This window comes from Brassica oleracea, chromosome C3 (assembly GCF_000695525.1).
Source record: "Brassica oleracea var. oleracea cultivar TO1000 chromosome C3, BOL, whole genome shotgun sequence".
Taxonomy (NCBI): domain Eukaryota; kingdom Viridiplantae; phylum Streptophyta; class Magnoliopsida; order Brassicales; family Brassicaceae; genus Brassica; species Brassica oleracea.
The window spans coordinates 52,181,982-52,200,362 of NC_027750.1; the positions used below are offsets into that span (position 1 = coordinate 52,181,982).

The 18,381-nt window shown below is 30.2% G+C and overlaps 4 protein-coding genes and 2 pseudogenes across 5 annotated transcripts; 5 read left to right on the plus strand and 1 right to left on the minus strand.

Moving 5' to 3' along the window:
• Positions 1-1,056: 1,056 nt before the first annotated feature.
• On the plus strand, positions 1,057-1,669 carry LOC106333074 (auxin-responsive protein SAUR64-like). The gene is given in 2 exon segments (XM_013771560.1): positions 1,057-1,333; positions 1,335-1,669. Coding segments are annotated over 2 exon segments (438 nt in total). The 5' UTR covers positions 1,057-1,126; the 3' UTR covers positions 1,566-1,669.
• A 6,558-nt stretch (positions 1,670-8,227) lies between these two features.
• On the plus strand, positions 8,228-8,873 carry LOC106332546 (auxin-responsive protein SAUR64-like). Its single transcript, XM_013771014.1, has one exon. The coding sequence runs from the start codon at positions 8,358-8,360 to the stop codon at positions 8,772-8,774; it is 417 nt and encodes a 138-aa protein (XP_013626468.1). The 5' UTR covers positions 8,228-8,357; the 3' UTR covers positions 8,775-8,873.
• Positions 8,874-9,605: 732 nt separating this feature from the next.
• On the plus strand, positions 9,606-10,356 carry LOC106332785 (annotated as a pseudogene).
• Positions 10,357-12,662: 2,306 nt separating this feature from the next.
• Positions 12,663-13,172, plus strand: LOC106333847 (annotated as a pseudogene).
• A 399-nt stretch (positions 13,173-13,571) lies between these two features.
• LOC106328277 lies at positions 13,572-14,599 on the plus strand. The gene is made up of 4 exons (XM_013766689.1): positions 13,572-13,779; positions 13,868-14,087; positions 14,181-14,226; positions 14,315-14,599. Exons 1-4 carry the CDS (start codon positions 13,653-13,655, stop codon positions 14,399-14,401), a joined length of 480 nt encoding a protein of 159 aa, XP_013622143.1. The 5' UTR covers positions 13,572-13,652; the 3' UTR covers positions 14,402-14,599.
• An 82-nt stretch (positions 14,600-14,681) lies between these two features.
• Positions 14,682-16,601, minus strand: LOC106328276. 2 transcript variants are annotated; one of them, XM_013766688.1, is made up of 4 exons: positions 16,355-16,601; positions 15,565-16,052; positions 15,380-15,475; positions 14,682-14,918 (listed from the first exon to the last, which is right to left on the minus strand). In XM_013766688.1, the coding sequence occupies exons 1-3, from the start codon at positions 16,455-16,457 to the stop codon at positions 15,386-15,388; spliced, it is 681 nt and encodes a 226-aa protein (XP_013622142.1). In that variant the 5' UTR covers positions 16,458-16,601; the 3' UTR covers positions 14,682-14,918; positions 15,380-15,385. The 2 variants fall into 2 exon arrangements, with proteins under 2 accessions (XP_013622142.1, XP_013622141.1); XM_013766687.1 differs by having other exon boundaries at positions 15,565-16,055; positions 16,355-16,597.
• Positions 16,602-18,381: the final 1,780 nt, after the last annotated feature.

Genomic DNA, 18,381 nt, shown 5'->3' on the forward strand with positions numbered 1-18,381 from the left:
AAAAACAAGAGAAACGAAGGTGAGTCTTTTTCCGGTGATGGTAAGAAACACCGCACACTGGAAATGTAAACGAAATACATAGATGGTGATGGCTCAAGTCAAAATATGCGGAGAAGGAAAAAACATCTTAGGAGAATAATGTTCGACGTTGTTAACAAAAAGAATAGTGTTCAAAAATGTGAAAATATTAAATACAATGTTGACGCTTAAACCGTTAAATGTTAGAATCAATAAATGCTTAAATGAAAATTTATTGAAATTCAAGTTGCTTTACATCGGAAGTTCATTTCACCACTAACATACTACTATACACACAACAACACGTTATTAAAAAGACAAACACATAATATATTAACCTATAACCTAATACTACATCACACAATAAAATAATAAATCATGCTCTTCACAAATAAATAATAACCATATAATTACATCATTCAAAAACATCATACTTAACAACAATAAAATAATATTCCGCGCAAAGCGTGGACACCCCCTAGTTATTTGTATTTTAGACTCGTTTAAGACGGTCAATGAAAAAGTTCCAGATTATTCACAAGAAAGAGTTCAAGAACCTTTTGAGGGTTCCATGAACCTTTTACCTCGTATACAAACCTCTGACAGGGCTACACCATCGATTTGAAGCTTAGATGCTAATTGGCGTTTTAATTCTTCTGATAGATGTAACATTAGCGGACCCTACGAATTATAAACACTGAAATTTTTCAGGTTCATGGTATTAACTTCCCCAAGAAGAACAAAGGGCCTACAAGCTCTACATGTATTTGTTGTATCTAAAATTTTGAATTAAGATTCATACCTTCAACCACATGGTCATGTCTTTTCAGCAGATGTTTTAATCCACAAGTTGATGAGCAATTGAGCATACACGACTGATTTACTAATTTGGGACCCTTTATGATCACATATAACAAAGACATAAGCATGTGTCATGTTTGGTTTGGTTGCTCTAAGTTTATCTTAAACTCTTATGCCTTCTCTTTATATATATATATGTAATAAGCCTATGTGATTTCTCATCAACTATAACCTGCATTCTAAAAGTTATACAACACAATCTTACAATATATCCTTTTGATCTAAGAAAATCTTTTCCTTAAGAAGAATGGTGTACACAAAGAAACTACTCAAGATGGCCAAAAAATGGCAACAGAGAGCAGCCCTCCACAGGAAAAGAATCTCGTTTCAGAGATCAAGTATTACTACTAGCTCACCTGCTGCAGAGAAGGGTTGTTTTGTGGTTTACACACTGGATAAATCACGCTTTTCACTTCCAGTAAGTTGCCTAAGCAACTCAGTTTTACAAGAGCTCTTAATTAAAGATTTCTGAGGAAGAGTTTGGCCTCCAAGCTGGTGGACCAATCACGTTACCATTTGATTCGGGTTTCTTGGAGTATCTCATCAAACTGATCGAAAGACAAATGGATGGAGATACGGAGAAGGCTTTGTTAATGTCAGTCTCCAGTGCTAGATGCTCTTTACATTTTTCTTTGCAACAACAAGAACAACAGAGTAGTACTAATCAACAGTTGCTTGTATTCTAGAGTTCAGACATTTCTATGTGTTTGTGGAGTGTAAAGTAGATTAAATAGACAGATAACTTCAGAAATATAAACTATTATTTCGTGACTTGTCTCTCTTTAAATTGTGGCACAAAAAATCAAAATGAAGTTCCATTTTGAACGAAATATTATCTACCTTCCAAGATCACTTGTTGTGACAATCTCTTTAAAATGTTACTGAAAAAATGGTGTAGCTACTAAAAGGAGCATCACTGCAGTTCATTGAATATCCATATGAATCTATGTACAGTCACAAGGAGTATGAAATGTTTGTTCGATGTTCTCACAGTCTGAGCAAAGTTAATCTGTCACAATAAGATACAAAATGCTTGTTAGAAGAAGAAGAGATTACTACATCAGCGTAAATTACAGTCTAATTTTTTTTTCGTAACATTTATTCTTGCGAGTGTACATCTTTCCAAGATAAATTTTCAACAACCTTTGAGTTCTAGGTGAATGAACTTTAAACTTCTCTTAGAACGTCAAAGGTCCTACAAGTTGTACATATTTAATGCACTTGAAGATGTCTTTGATCTATATATATATATATTATTAATATAAGATCCATACCCACATCCGCATGGTCGATGTCTTTTCAGGAGAGGTTTTAATCCACAAGTTGATGAGCAGTTAGGATCACATACAACGAAGACAAGAGCATGTGTTCTGTCTAGTTCAGTTGATCTAAGTTTACCTAACGCAAATAGCTTCTCCTTATATATAATGTAACCTACATTCACAACGAGAACATAATAATACACCTCAACATCCCCTCTATATTATTTGTGAAACATTACAACTTCTTTTTGTACCCACATGTCATCAATAGGATGATTCTTAGAATTATTAGAAAAATAGGTTGGTCCATCTAATTATATAATAAACTTTTTATTAAACTAACCATAAATTCATTATTAATGTCATTTATTATTTCCTTAAATAAAGATTACGGAATTGCCTAACGTGGATAAAGTATATATGACAATTAATGATTTTGAATAATAAAGATCTGATAAAAAAATGTATCTTCTATCAAATTTTTTTAATTTAAAACTATTAAAATAATTTTTAAAAAAACAAAATAACCATATTATAAAATTTTAGATTTTTCTGTATATTTTATATTTTGAATTTTAAAAAATGACTATAAATTACTAAAACTGTTAAAAGTCTCACATTCAAATTTTGCGATCCATAATTTAAAATTTTTGTTATGACAAAATACAAATGATTACAAAATCATATAAGTAAAAGTCTAATTTAATCAATCATTAAGATTTAAAATATATATGTATATATATCATTCTAAATTAAACTATATACCATATTGAATAAATAAATATTTTAGTTTCAAAATTTATTTTGAATAATTTATTTTGATAAAAGTTTTGAACTAACATTTATAAATTTTTTAAATTATCAATTACTAAAATTATTAATCCCACAATGAAAATTTTGTTATCGGTAATTTGAAGTTTTTGCTATTAAAAATACACATGATAAAAAAACATATGAGTAGAAAGCATTATTTAAAAAATAAAATAAAAAAAGACATTAATATTAAAAATATACTATGTATGTTAATATCATTTAAATTTAATTACATATCCTATCAAATTTTTTAAAAAAATGTTTGGATTAATAAAATTGATTTATACGTTCGCATCAATTTAATTATATATGTAATAGTTACTGACTTTTAATTATTCAATATATATTTATTATTTCATAATATGTAAAAACATATAATACATAAAATAATTTATATATATAATGTTTATTCCGCGCAAGGCGCGGATCTTAATCTAGTATTACATGTATTTCAGATGATTAGATTCTAATGTTTTAAAAAATAATCTAGATTTTGACCCGTGCAACCGCACAGATGTTTGTTTTCTGTTTTATATACATAGATATCTATTTTTTCTGATCATTAGTGATATATATTTTTAACGTTAATCATATACTTAAATGTTTATATAACTATTTCAAATAAAATAATTTTATAATTTACATGTTATAATTAATCGATTGTTTAAAACAGTCAGATGTATTTGTCAATTCTTATTATATATATTATTTTCTTGTATTTAAATTTAGTTATTAAAAAAATAATATATTCATGAGAAAATATATTTGATACTATTTTGTATTTAATTTATGTTAAATTCTGATCCGCTCTTCGAAGTTGGATTTCATTCTACCAATATCTTTTATGGTTCTTCATTTTAGATAATATATTATTGTATATACAAAGTCTAAGATATATTAATTTTTAAACATGTATTATATAGTTTGCTAATTTTAAGTCGTTTTGTTATCATATTATATTTTTAACATAAATTGTTTATATTTATTAAAATAAAATTTATAAACTTATCAACTTAATATACTTCATATTTAATTCAATATAATAATTTTATTTTAACATGATTATTATTATTATTATTTTAAAGTAGATAAAATAGGATTGAATTTTAATTTTTCATTTTATAAACGATAACTTAATCACGGACGCAAAATTCAAGAGCGGATAACCTAGCATGCAGTGTCAGGAAGCAACCATCTTTCTTCGTTCACATGGATCAAGATCTCACGGTGTTGTTCACATAGTCAGTATGAGTCTGTAGTTGATGACACAAAAAAAACGGTAACTTAATATATAATAATGCATAATAATAGTTCATTGCTAATTAAGAAATTAATAAAAATATTTACATAAACTTTTTGAAAATTAATATATTGTTAAAATATATTTCAACTGATTTATTATAATTTTAAAATAGAATATTAAATGTATATTTATATTTAAAATAAAAAGATATCATGATTAATTAAAGTAGTTACAAATATTTTATACATGTATCATATAGTCTGCTAATGCTAATCCATCTTACAAACATATTATATATATATTTTAACATTAATATTTTATAATTAAGAAAATAAAATATATAAATTTATCAATTGAATACAATTTTATCATATTTAACTCAATATAATATTTTTTAATATGATTGATTATAATTATATAAAAGATAAAAAAAACAGGATATAATTTTTTTATTTTTCGTTTTATAAATGATAATTGAGTATATTAATTTATAAGAATATTTCAAAACTAATTTCGAAATTATTTAAAATATTTAAATATAATTTTTGAAAATTAGGATCTTGTTAAAATATTTTGAAACAGATTTGTTAGAATTTTTAAATAAATATATTTATATTTATAATGAAAGATATCAAAAGATATTACGATTAAAGTAGTTCAAAGATTTTATATATTATTAGTCTTAATAAAATACATATAATAAAAAAATTAAATGATGGTCCAAATTTAAAAAAAAATCACACATGAAAGAAATCATGACTACTATTTTAATAGATATGATAAATATAAACTACTAATTTTGTCTCTCTTTTAGAATGTCTCATCGAAATTAACTTCAACTAGATTTTGATCCACGCAAACGCGCGGATGTTTGTTTTCATTTTTATATACATAAATTATTGTTTTAGAACATAAGTAGTATATTTTTTTAAAGTTTGTCATATACTTAAATGTTTATATAACTATTTAAAATACAATAATTTTATAATTTACATGTTATAATTAATCAATTATTTAAAACCGTATGTTTTTGTCACTTCTTATTATATATTTATCTTATTGTATTTGCATTTTAGTTATTAAGAAAATTAATATATTCATGAGAAAACATATTTGAAAATTATTTTTTATCTAATTTATGCTAAATTATGATCCATCTTTCAAAGCTGGATTTCTTTTTGCCAATATTTTTATGCTTATTCATTTTTAATATATTATTGTATATACAAAAGTTTAAGATATGTTAATTTTTAGACATTTATTATATAGTTTGCTAATTTTAATCCGTTCTATCATCATATTATATTTTTAAAATAAATAGTCTACATTTATGAATATAAAATTTATAAATTTATCAATTGAATATACTTTTATCATAATTTAAGTATAATAATTGTATTTTAACATGATCATGACTACAAAGTAGATAAAATAATATATAATTTTTTTATTTTTTATTTTACAAACGATAACTTCAAATACATTAAATTATTGTTAAAATATTTTTACACAGATTTATTGAATTTTTAAAATATAATATATAAATATAATATATAAATATATTATATAAATATATTATATTTAAAATGAAAATATATTATGATTAAAGTAGTTACAAAGATTTTATATTATTAGCTTTAAAGAAAACATGTTAATTTTTATACTTGTATTGTATAGTTTGCTAATGTTAACCCATCTTACCAACATATTAGATTTTATTTTTGAACATAAATATTTTATACTTACGAAAATAAAATATATAATTTATAAATTTAATACAATTTTATTATATTTAGCTCAGTATAATAATTTTCTTTTAATATGATTGATTATGATCATATAATAGATAAAATATTATAGAATTTTTTATGTTTCATTTTATAAACGATAACTGAATATATTAATGTATAATAATATTTCAAACTAATTTCAAAATTAGTGAAAATATTTAAATATAATTTCAAAAATGAAGATCTTGTAAAAATCTTTTAAAACAGATTTATTAGAATTTTAATATAAATATATTTATATTTAAAGTGAAAAGATATCAAAAGATATTATGATTAAAGTATTTTAAAAATTTTATATATTATTAGTCTTAATGAAATACATTTAATAAGATTTATAAGTGATTGTCCAAATTAAAAAAATCACACATGAAAGAAGTCAGGACTTCTATTTTAATATATAAGATATCACTTGTTGTCACAATTTCATCATATGGTCTAAAGAACAATATTCTTTTGAGTCATTTTACTGAAACCATGTTGCAAATGTTATATACCTACTCTGATACTTTAAAAGGAACTAGATTTTGACTCGCCCTTTAAAGGACGGGTATATTTTTATGTTATTTTTTTAATCTAATTTTTATAAAATGATATATGTGTTTAATATGAATTTAATTTTATATAATGTTGGTAGCAATATTAATTATATAAAGTTGCATAATATGTGTGCCATATCCATTTCAGAAATTATTTTTATATTTTATTCTTAAAGGTTGCAACATATTATATTTTCTTAATAGTTAACTTACATGATTAGTCAAAAATATTTGTACTCAAAAACCCGATTTAGAATCGACCAAAAATCAAAGTCTCGTACTCTATTAAACATGACTTATATACTCCAATAGTTCTTAAAGTGTTATATCTAAAAACTAATATCAAACCCAAGCCGTTCCGAAAACCGAATATTTTTTTTGAAAAATGTTTGAAAAAAATAATTTTAATATATTATGTAAATTGGTTAATATGGTCTACACTAACTTTAAATAAAATCATATTTTAATCTAATATATTCTATTAAAAACCCGTGAAACTAAATGAGTTTATATCAATATTTTAAAAAATTAAAAGTCCATTTAAACTCCATTAAACCTTATTTTAACATTATATGCTTTGTTAGCTGATAAATTTAATACATGTATAAGATATTTAAAATTTGAATAAATTAATGTCTGGTTGAATAAATTATAATTTTTTATGCTGAGATGTAAGTTATGTTATTGTAACGTGATAAAGATTTTTGAATAAATGTATCAAAGTTAATTATAATTAAATATTATAGTCGGTGAAAATAGTATATTTTCTTTCGTAATATTAGGAGTAAAAATAAAACTATCATAAGTGTTTTATTTTGTATTTCTTAACAAATATAAAGTATCTATAATATAAAAATTACATTTATACTTTTTAACCGATATTATGAGGAATAATTAGCACATCATTATAGAAAGATGTCGATATGTTAATAATGTAACTGTATACATAATTATATTATTATAAAAATTACTATATTAAATAAGGTGTTATGTTAGTCAAAAGGTTATAACTCTAAAAGGTAAATATATTTTGTAACATATAAAAAAGAATAAAAACAGTAACGTGATGCAACAGTTATTAGAATTTACCTTCTATTAAGAATATTTATCTTCTATTGGTTAGTATATAAGTGTTAAGTGTTGGCTTGGCTAATATAAATATTAGAAAGAGGTGGCCACCGATAAGTTTGGAGAGGAGGTTACAAAATCTGGAAGATAGTTATAGAAATACAGGTTGTTTAATTTCGATGCATTTAAGAAAGGAAATATATGGTTTATTTTTAAGTAGTTAACATGACAAAATAACTTTTATCAATTGGTCACGTTGCTGTTTTAATAGAATAGATAGATAGATAGATGTCACTGAAACAAGAACATACCGTTAATTTGTATGATCTGAACTTGATCTTTCTTATAAAAAAAATGCTCTTCATCTTTACTTCATCAGCACATGTGTGTTTCTATATATCTGATCATTAAATTCTAACCAGATTTTGTTGTCTCTGATTCACGAAAAGATTTGTTATCTAATTAATTTTGTTATAATACTATTGTATAAGATTCATACCACATGGTCATGTCGTCTTAGCAGATGTTAAAATCCACAAGTTGTTGAGCAATCAGGATTGGTCACTTTATGATCACATATAACAAAGACACCAGCATGTGGTCTGTCTGGTTTAGTTTCTCTAACACACAATAGTTTCTCCTTATATATATAATCCAACAAGCTTGTAGGATCTTTCATCAACTAAAACTTGCACTCAGAGAGTTATACAAACACAACTTACAAATCTCTTTTGCTTTCCAGACTAAAGTATATCCTCTGAAGAAAATGATGAACCCAAAGAAGCTCATGAAGATGGCCAAGAAATGGCAACAGAGAGCAGCCTTAAGCAGGAAAAGAATCTCATTCCAAAGATCAAGTACTACTACTACCTCAGCGGCTGTAGAGAAGGGTTGTTTTGTGGTTTACACAGCGGATAATGCACGCTTTGCTTTTCCATTAAGTTATCTGAACAACTCTGTTTTCCAAGAGATCTTGAAGATATCTGAAGAAGAATTTGGCCTCCCAACCAGTGGACCAATCACTTTGCCCTTTGATTCGGTTTTCTTGAAGTATCTAATCAAACTGATCGAAAGAAGAATAGATGGAGATACAGAAAGGGCTTTGTTAATGTCAATATCTAGTGCTAGATGTTCTTTACCATGCTCTTTACAACAACAACAAGAGCATTTGCTTGTATGCTAGAAAATTAGTGTGTAGTAATTTCTGTATTTCTAAAGATTCATTTATATTGTATTAGACTACAGATTATTTCAGAAATACAAACAATTATTTTTTTGTCTCTTTATTAAACTCTCTCATCAAAATCAACTTTCATTGCAAAGATAGAACACTGAACCTGTTAGGTTTACTCAAACTGAGTTACCCTGAAACATTCTGTCATCAAATTTCCCTATGAATCTCTCAGACGTTATACAAGAATGGGAAGAAGTCTAATACAGACACAGGATTGTATATTTCTATGATCAAAACTTCATCTATCTCAAGAAAATATGAAACTTTAGCAGGAATAGTTGATTAGCTGGCTAGAAAATCTAAGGACCTACATGCTCTTCGTCTTCAATGCACTAGCACATGTCTCTCTTTGTATTCTCTCTGGTCATTGATCATAGCACCACATCTTTCTTGTCCTTGATCTCACCAGAAGATTTGTTGTCCCCTAATAATTGCTTGACCTATTATTTATTTTGTCCCTCACATTTGATTTAGCTGATGCCTGATGGATGTACTAACCAACCTTGAACCCTTATGTTACCTGACATAGCTGTCCAGAAGCATAAGTTTGGTATTTTTAGACATATCTTGTACATAAATGTTCATATACCTTTCATGCCCACATGATCATGTTTCTCATAGGAAGCTGTATAGTCCACAAGTAAATTTGCAGATAGAATTTACTACCAACCTGGGACCCTAATGATCACAAAGAGTAGAAACAGAAGCATGTGATTGTGTCTGGTTAGACTGCTCAGGACCTTGTCATAAAGCCTGTCTAAGACTAATAGCTTATCCGATATAATGAAACAAGCCTTTGGTATATACTTCCATCATTCACAATTTTCATTTAGAGAGCTCTACAAACAGAACTTACAATAAAATCTATCTTGAAAACCATGATGAACACAAAGAAGATCATCAAGATGGCCAAGAAATGGCAACAAAGAGCAGCCCTTCACAGGAGAAGAATCTCATTCCACAGATCAAATACTAGCAGCTCAACGGCTGTAGAGAAGGGCTGTTTCGTGGTTTACACGGCAGATCACAAGCGCTTTGCTTTTCCACTGAGGTACCTTAGCAACTCTGTTTTCCAAGAAGATCTCTGAAGAAGAGTTTGGCCTCTCTGCTGGTGGACCAATTACGTTGCCATTCGATTCTCTTATCGTGGAGTATCTCATTAAGTTAGTCGAGCGAAGAATGGATGGAGATACAGAAAAGGCTTTGTTAATGTCAATATCCGGTGCTAGATGCTCTTCTTTAAATTGTTCTTTAGAACTACAACAACAACAACTGCATGTATTTTAGAGTCTCTATGCATCGAAAGAGTGTAAATACGTTTATAGTTAGATCATAACTGAATACAAAACAGAATTTGATTACTCAACTCGCTTGCACGAGTTAATTAACATCCATTGCTCTAAAGCTAAAGCAACTCATTATGTAGAGCTCTTTATCAAACAATAGGAAAATCACAAATCTTATTACAAGACACGTTGTACTACTGACCCTGAATGCGTTATTAACTTGGTCCAAGTTTGGCAGAGTTGAAGGAAACAAGCCAACATACCTTCTCCAAGCTTTAATATTTTTTAAAATCATTGAATTTCAGTATATAATGAGTGAGGGGAAAAGCTTGTTACAATCTAATTAACTTTTCTCATTATAAACTGAAAAAGATTTTAATGGTTACAATCAACATAAATTACAAAGAATATTTAACAAGTAAAACTATTACAAGATCATTGTCACTGCCAATCCTATGTTCTTTAACCGATTGTGAGCAAGTACAAAGTAAAAGCCACTTCCTGTCCCAGAGAAGACCTCATAAGAATAATCCAAAGACCCTGCACAAGGAACAATAAAAAGCCATAGACTGATATGACCAGGGAGTGAAGTAACAGGTGGCTTATGAAAGAAGAAGCAGTATGGCAAAGAAAATCAGAGAATTAAGAGTAACTATCATTGGATATGGACAATTTTTCATCATTGATTGCAGAGAATAAAAACACAACAGATTGAAAACAGAAAAAAAAACAAGAAAATCTTTAGAAAGAGGTCAGATGGTAGTGCATGTCCATGAATCAACACTATAATTCAGATTTGCAGACTTATGGAAATATAATCCTCATTCCTCTGATTTCAACAAAAAGAATATACTATCATTTTCAAAAAGAGAAAAAAAAACACAATTTTATCATTAAATTTGGATCAGAAAACAAGGCAAATCAATCACTCTGCAAAAGCAAATCAGACTGGGTGTCACAAAACATTATGCCATTTCATCATATCCATACACTACATCCTAAGATAAACCATAAGAAGCCACTTCGGTAAAACACAACTCATGACACTGTAAAAGAACAGTACACAAAAACCAAAAAAAAAAATAACAGAGGTGAAAAGAATATAAACAGGTTAGAAAGTAACAGGTAGCTTATGTGAATAAGCTAGCAGTGTCGCAAAGGCCTGTTCATTAACTTTCTGCCTATGAAAAACGAAATGTCCAACTACATTTATAAGTTTGGACATCAGATACCATTAGGCAATCTATTACCAACAACACAAAACTAAATTAAAAGGTTTAATTAAAAACTGCAATCTCAGCCGAAAGATGGTGATCTAGTGTTTAATAATCACTGAATTATCATTAAATATGGACGATTTTATTCATCATCGATTGCATTAGAGAAAACAAAAAGGGAATATTAATCCTCATTCCTCATAATTTTCACACAAAAAAAAAACAGATCTTTACAAGATAAAAAAAAAACACAATTCTATCATTGAATTTATGGATCAGATAAGAAACATTACAAGAAGACATCTTTTGAAATTTGAGAATCAGACAACAATAGTCAATCACCACATTACACCCATCGCGATGGATGCAAATAAGACTGGGGCGACAATTCAATATCATCACTTTCTTCAAAAACCAAACGAATCAAAACACAGAAGATCCCACAAAAGACATCTAGCTATAGAACTAACTAACATTAAAAGATTAATATCTTTGAGAATCAGACAGAAGTAGTCAATCACCATGTTTTAAGTAAGACTGGGGCGACAATTCCTTATCATCACTTTCGTTGAAAGCCACAGATAATCAATCAAGACAGAGGTAAATAAGAAACCCAGAAAGGGAAAATTGGAAAATACGATGAAATTAGGGATATTGTGATTTGAGGCTGTGGAGTCTCTGTGGATGATGCTAAAGTGCTTAGGGTTTTACCATTATATAGAAGCTAGTTGTAGGGTTTAAGAGGTGAAGCCTATGTGATGTGCGGATAAACAAGGACCGGTTCAATTCGGTTTGCTTTAATTTAATCGGTTTTCTAAAATTCACATGGTTATGCTATCTTTCTCTTTTTTGTATCAAATCTTTTTACATCAAAGGACTGACTAACCTTTTTTGGGTCAAATGGGACTTAACCATTTCTAAATCTTCTTTTCATTTTTGCACACGTCTTTGTATCTAAATATTTCGTATAAATATTTTTGTGTGAATATGCATACCCACATGGTCATGTATTCTCAACATAAATTTTCTCAAGGTTTTAGTTCATCAGAGAGCATTTGAAGGACCTACAAGTTCTACATCTTTCATTTAGTTGCACATGTCTTTGTATCTTAATATTGTTACATATATCTTCATACAAGATTCATGCCCACATGGTGTCTTCTCACCGGATGTTTAATCCACAAGTTGATTAACAGATATGGTTTGCTTGCTAACTTGGAGCCCTTTCAGACAAAGAAAAACAGAAGCATGTGTTTTAAGTCTGGTTTATTTGCGTTATGTTAGTTTCATGATTTCATCTAAACTCTAGCAGTTTCTCCTTATGTATAATGCAACAAGCTTATTTCATTCTTCACCAATTTATAACTTGCATTCAGAGAGTTCCACAAGAAGTTACAAACTTTCAAAACAAAAGTATTTTTCCTGAAAATAATGATTAACACAAAGAAGCTCATGAAGATGGCCAAGAAATGGCAACAGAGAGCAGCCCTTCACAGGAAAAGGATCTCGTTTCAAAGATCAAATGCTGCTACTAGCTCAACCGCTACAGAGAAAGGCTGTTTTGTTGTTTACACAGCAGATAAAACACGCTTTGCTTTTCCGTTAAGTTACCTTAACAACTCTGTTTTTGAAGAGTTCTTGAAGATATCTGAAGAAGAGTTCGGCCTTTCGATTCGGTTTTCATGGACTATTTAATCAAATTGATCGAAAGAAGAATGGATGGAGACACAGAAAAAGCCCTGCTAATGTCAATCTCTAGTGCTATGTGTTCTTCACAATGTTCTTTGCAACAACAAGAACAGAGTAATCAGCAATTGTTTGTATTTTAGAGTTTTCAAAGAGAAACATAGATTTTTATAAAGATTCAGATTTTTTTGTGCTAACTAAGATGTTATTTGGATATTTTACATTAACGTACCAACGCAAAGATTTTGTAATTTCTTCAAAACCATTGAAAAAATGTTTAAGAATAAGTACCATGTCCCAACTGGATAAAAAGCAAATAATAAGGAGACATTAAACTGCCAACGAATCTAGCTTTTCTCACATCTTAAAAAACTCTTGAAAATTGGACAATACTTTCTACAAGTACAAAGAGCAAAGCCAAGAATCTTGGGTTTTATAAAACCTGCCTTAAACTTCAAGCTATCAACTTTACAACTCTCTAATGAACCTTTCTTTTATTACCAACAGCCTTAACAAGTAAAGAACAATGCGAGTTAGTATATAAAGTATGTCTCGTTCCAAACATAACAACAAACTTAAGTTTCCTCATTTGTCTTTCTTCTCTCTTCACCCGGTTTTGTATTTCTACAAAAGGCTAAATGGCGGGTGAGCAAATGAAACCTGTTGCTTCTCTACTTCTGGTGCTCAACTTCTGCATGTATGTGATTGTTCTAGGGATTGGAGGATGGGCCATGAACCGAGCCATCGACCACGGGTTCGAAATTGGTAAGAACACCATCAAAATTGAGACTCATCTCCAGTTAGGATTGGGTTGTTATAACATTTCGGTTCTTTTGAAAACAAATTTGAGCAGGCCCTGATCTGAAGCTACCAGCACATTTCTCCCCAATTTATTTTCCCATGGGAAACGCTGCCACAGGATTCTTTGTGGTGTTCGCGTTGCTGGCGGGTGTTGTTGGTGCGGCTTCCACAATCTCAGGCCTTAGCCATATTCGTTCTTGGACCGTGGGAAGCTTACCGGCTGCAGCAGCAGCTGCAACTATTGCCTGGACCCTCACAGTTCTTGCCATGGGGTAAGTATAACTATATTAGCGTTTTTCATTTCAAAGCAAAAACATCATGTTTTGGGACATTGATTGTAAGACTAATCATTCTTTCATCAACAGATTCGCCTGGAAAGAAATCGAGCTTCACGTGCGAAATGCAAGACTGGTGAGAATTCTCTATTCCTAACTCTTATTATATATTCAATTTTGAAAACCCACAATTATTGACTTCATGCTCCTCTCCTTTCCTGTAGAGAACCATGGAGGCGTTCTTGATCATACTCTCAGTCACACAGCTTCTTTACATCGCCGCTGTTCACGGCGTGAGGCGACCTGCTTAAGGAATCATGGGGTGTTTCTACTTTTCAAGTCAATCATCCCGAAACCCGGGATTGGGTGTGTTGAGTGTTTGTGTGTGTGATTTTTATTTTATAGGAAGCTTAAGTTAAATTCATGTATTCTTTGTGTACAAAAGGATCAGATCTTGTTTTGTGTTTGTGTCACTTTGTGTTCATGGAATAAAATCAAACTTTGAGGCTTCAAATGGATCAACATCTAATGAACTAGATAGAGAAGATAAATGATAACTATGGTAATTGATAAGAAAAAAATAGAGCTATATGTAGTCTCACGAATCTAAAATCTTTTAATGAACAAATGAAGAATGTATTTCAAAGAAAGAAAATGAAAATTTAACCATGTTGGTCTTGTTTGTATATTATTGCTAAAAGCCGCACACATTATTATCTATCAAAGATGATGTACAGAGAAGAGTGTACCGACCGGGAATCCTGTTTTTTCTCTTGTTTTTGAGCTTTGGCTGCCATGTGCGTCCACCTTCATCTCACTCCTGCTATTCTGCAACACATTGCAGAGAAGACATGTTAGTGAGACGGGTTTAACATAACAGACAGTGTGATAACGATTCACACAAGAACAACGAAAAGGATTTGATCTGTGAGGGAGAGTAACTACAAGAATCTGTTACTTTTACAAGAATTTGTAACTCCCAAACAAACAATATCTAAGTTGCTTATAACTACCAAGAACTGCAAACAAGAAAAAAAACGGAAACTAAACTTGAGGTTTCGTATTTTATCATATAAACGCAATCCAAGTTTCTGTATACCAAATGATGTGAACGACAAGGACACAATATGAACTTCAGATTTCTGCTGAGACTATAATCTAGTTGTAGCTCAACCGAAGTCTCTCGGTGTTAACAATCTACTTAAGCGCCGCTAACAATCCAAAGATTATAACTCCATGAACCCTCCTCTTACTAGATCATCTAGCAAGAATCATAAACAGATACTAACCTGTGCTTATCTGTCAGATCCTGTCATCGCATCAAACAAACCGCAGCAACTTAACCACGAAGTACGGACGGCTGATGGACCAGGCAACAAAAGACGCTGCACACGGCCAAGAGATTCAGCCAACTGAAAAGAGAGGAACTCACATTGTACACGATGCAAAGAATAAGAAAAAAAAATTATGCTACCTTTTCCTCAGGGGATAATGGAACTTCAGATTCTCTTGCATTCTCTACCATTTTGTTTGTTCCAGAAGCAGACCCAGGAAGAGTAGCCACCTTACCATTTTCACCAGCACCAGACTTGTGTTTGACCAAATTTGAGGTCTCAGCATGCTCACTCTCTTCAGAAACCACCACTTTGGAGACAGAATCGACAACAGGAGCTGTCTCCTTAACACAAGGATCCTGAGAAGCTACGTTTTTGGCGGTCTGAGTACTGTTTTCATAAGAGGAAATGGGTGATTTCTCCACATCCGTTCCTCTTTCAACTGCAATAACATTTCCATTGTTTGGTTCCAGTCCCTGAGTAGCCTCTGATATCTCTTTAGCAGTGTCCTTCACCATAGCAGCAGACGGATCTTTGGTCCCACCAAATTCTTGATTTCCTTGAGAGCCAGGGGAGCTCAAGTTGCTATCACTCTCCCTATCATCTTGGCTTCCATGTTCCTCATTTCCTCCTGAGATGTTTCTTCGTTAGATTCAAAGATCAAACAAAAACTATCGAAAATGATTAAAACAAAAGCGATTCTTGCTTAATTCTTCAGCATCAGTCCATCAAAGTCACGAATGAAGCATTCTTCTACCAATCTATTGGAAAATCTTAGCTCGAAACAACCAGTTAATAAGAGATCGAACAAATCTCTGTATACACGAATCATGAAAACGGCGATAACTAGCGAGAGAGACTATACTAGAATCCATTCTATCGACCTAGCAACGACGAATCCCTAAACGAGCGGGAGAGGGAGAAAAGTACCGTGGAGATTATCGCCGTTATTGTTGTTCGTACTTGTTCCAATCGCTTGCTGCTGCTGCTGCTTCTTCTTCAACGCCTTCCTCTTCTTCGCACCAGGCGGCATGATGGATCAGAAACAGTGGAGGATTTCAAAATTTGAAATCAAATTGCTCGTTGAGCCTCCCTCCCTCCCTTCACTGTGTGTGTGTGGACTGCGTTCTCCTTTTTGTCTCTACGTTGGGAAAAGCAGAATCTCCCGTTGAAGAAAGAGATAAGGAGATACATTTTTTTATTGATTTATTCAACGTTCTTTAATTAACTATTTTATTATTCAACCGTAATACTAATACCATTTCCACTTTTATTCATTTCGAATTCATTTCTAATTTTTTATACACAGAAAACTAAATATTCATGGATTTTATTTTTATCATAAATATAACTAATCAGTCTCTATAATTTATTCATCTTTCCCTGGGATTCCATAAGATATATATTAATTACAATAAAACTTTTTAAAAATAATCTCACATATTTTATTTTTGGAATGAAACAAAAAAAAAACTCCTTTATAAAATATTTTATTTTTGTTCGACATTTGTTAGTGGTGTTGGTTTGAAAATGATTTGTTAAAATTTTCAAATTTTATTGTTCTTGGTTTTATCGTTTCAAACATTTGATCTAAATTTAGTGTTATTTGTTTGATGTTGTTAGTTAAATACAACAACGTTCCTATTGAAAAAAATTTAGTTGAAATGATTACATAATTTTATTAAAATATGGCGATACTAAAATTTAAATACTAAACCATTTAACTTATAATTGGTAATATTTATAATTGTTGTTTTAAAAGAAAAATCAAAACTGAAAATATATTTTCAATTTTGATTTTTTTTTCTATGTAGAAAATTGTGTACTAGATTTGTTATCGACTATAGATATTAATTTGCCAGTCCAAAAAAACCTTTTCACCAAGTATCTTTGATTTTAACGAGGGCGGTTTTTCTCGTTAGTTCGTCGTAAAAGAGGTTTTACGACGAATTAGCGAGGAGATACGTTTGCTCGTTACTCATCCGTCGTAATACATATTTTCTCGTCAATTCGTCGTAACTTAGCGAGGAAAATATTTCGTCGTAAAGACGAATTACATCATTTCGTCGTAAAGACCACGTAAATATTCCACGTAAGGAGATCGCTATATTTCCTCGTAAATACCTCGAAACAAATTCCTCGTAAACTGCACGTAAATACCTTGAAAGTGTTTCCTCGCAAAATACACGTAACTACCACGAAAGCATTTCCTCGTAAAATACTCGTTCAGCTTTCCTCGTCATTTCCTCATAAATATTTTCTCGTAAAATACTCGTTATTATTTCTCATCATTTCCTCGTAAGGTTTCGACGTAAATAGGTCGTACATTAGCTACGAATTTACTTCGTATTTATTATTTTACAGAATTTAAAAATATAATTAAAAAAATAATTTAAATTATTTAATTTATTAATAAAATTATAATTTAAAATCAAAATAAATCAATACGAAAATATTTTATATATAAATAAGTTTTGAATTTATAATACAACAACCGGAAAAAAAAGAACTAAGGGTCGTTCATCGCCTGGTAGAATTCATCACTCCTCCTCGCAACATCCGCCTCGTTATGTATGCCGGATGATTCGCCTCGAATGGGATGTTGTTGTCGCATATTCCTCAACATGGACTCCCATTCTGGATTTGTGGCCGTATAACGTCCAAGAAGCCCTCGACTCCACCCATACGAGATTTTGTCGCGGCCAACTCGTTACGCAGCTCAGTGACTTCATCATACCGTCGCTGACCATAAGACGATGTCGCTCTCGGAACATCGTTGACGGAACCAATCCCCAACGTCCGTCCCTTTTTTTAGGGACAACCTTAAAAACAAAAAATAAATATTGTTAGTAAAAATTTAAAGTTATATTAAATGAATAATAAAAAATTAAAAAATTTGAAAGTTTACTTCCTCGTAAATCTTATCCACTTCAAGTGTGGATAAGGTGACGGGTAAT

What these genes read in the sequence shown, in the direction of transcription:
- LOC106328277 (XM_013766689.1), top strand. Translation starts at nt 13,653, where the DNA reads ATGGCGGGTGAGCAAATGAAACCTGTTGCTTCTCTACTTCTGGTGCTC. An exon ending in CGACCACGGGTTCGAAATTG is followed by an intron (nt 13,780 to 13,867) that starts GTAAGAACACCA and finishes AAATTTGAGCAG; the next exon opens with GCCCTGATCTGAAGCTACCA. An exon ending in ACGTGCGAAATGCAAGACTG is followed by an intron (nt 14,227 to 14,314) that starts GTGAGAATTCTC and finishes CCTTTCCTGTAG; the next exon opens with AGAACCATGGAGGCGTTCTT.
- LOC106332546 (XM_013771014.1), top strand. Translation starts at nt 8,358, where the DNA reads ATGATGAACCCAAAGAAGCTCATGAAGATGGCCAAGAAATGGCAACAG.
- LOC106328276 (XM_013766687.1), bottom strand. Translation starts at nt 16,457, where the DNA reads ATGCCGCCTGGTGCGAAGAAGAGGAAGGCGTTGAAGAAGAAGCAGCAG. An exon ending in TAACGGCGATAATCTCCACG is followed by an intron (nt 16,056 to 16,354) that starts GTACTTTTCTCC and finishes GAAACATCTCAG; the next exon opens with GAGGAAATGAGGAACATGGA. An exon ending in CATTATCCCCTGAGGAAAAG is followed by an intron (nt 15,476 to 15,564) that starts GTAGCATAATTT and finishes GGCCGTGTGCAG; the next exon opens with CGTCTTTTGTTGCCTGGTCC.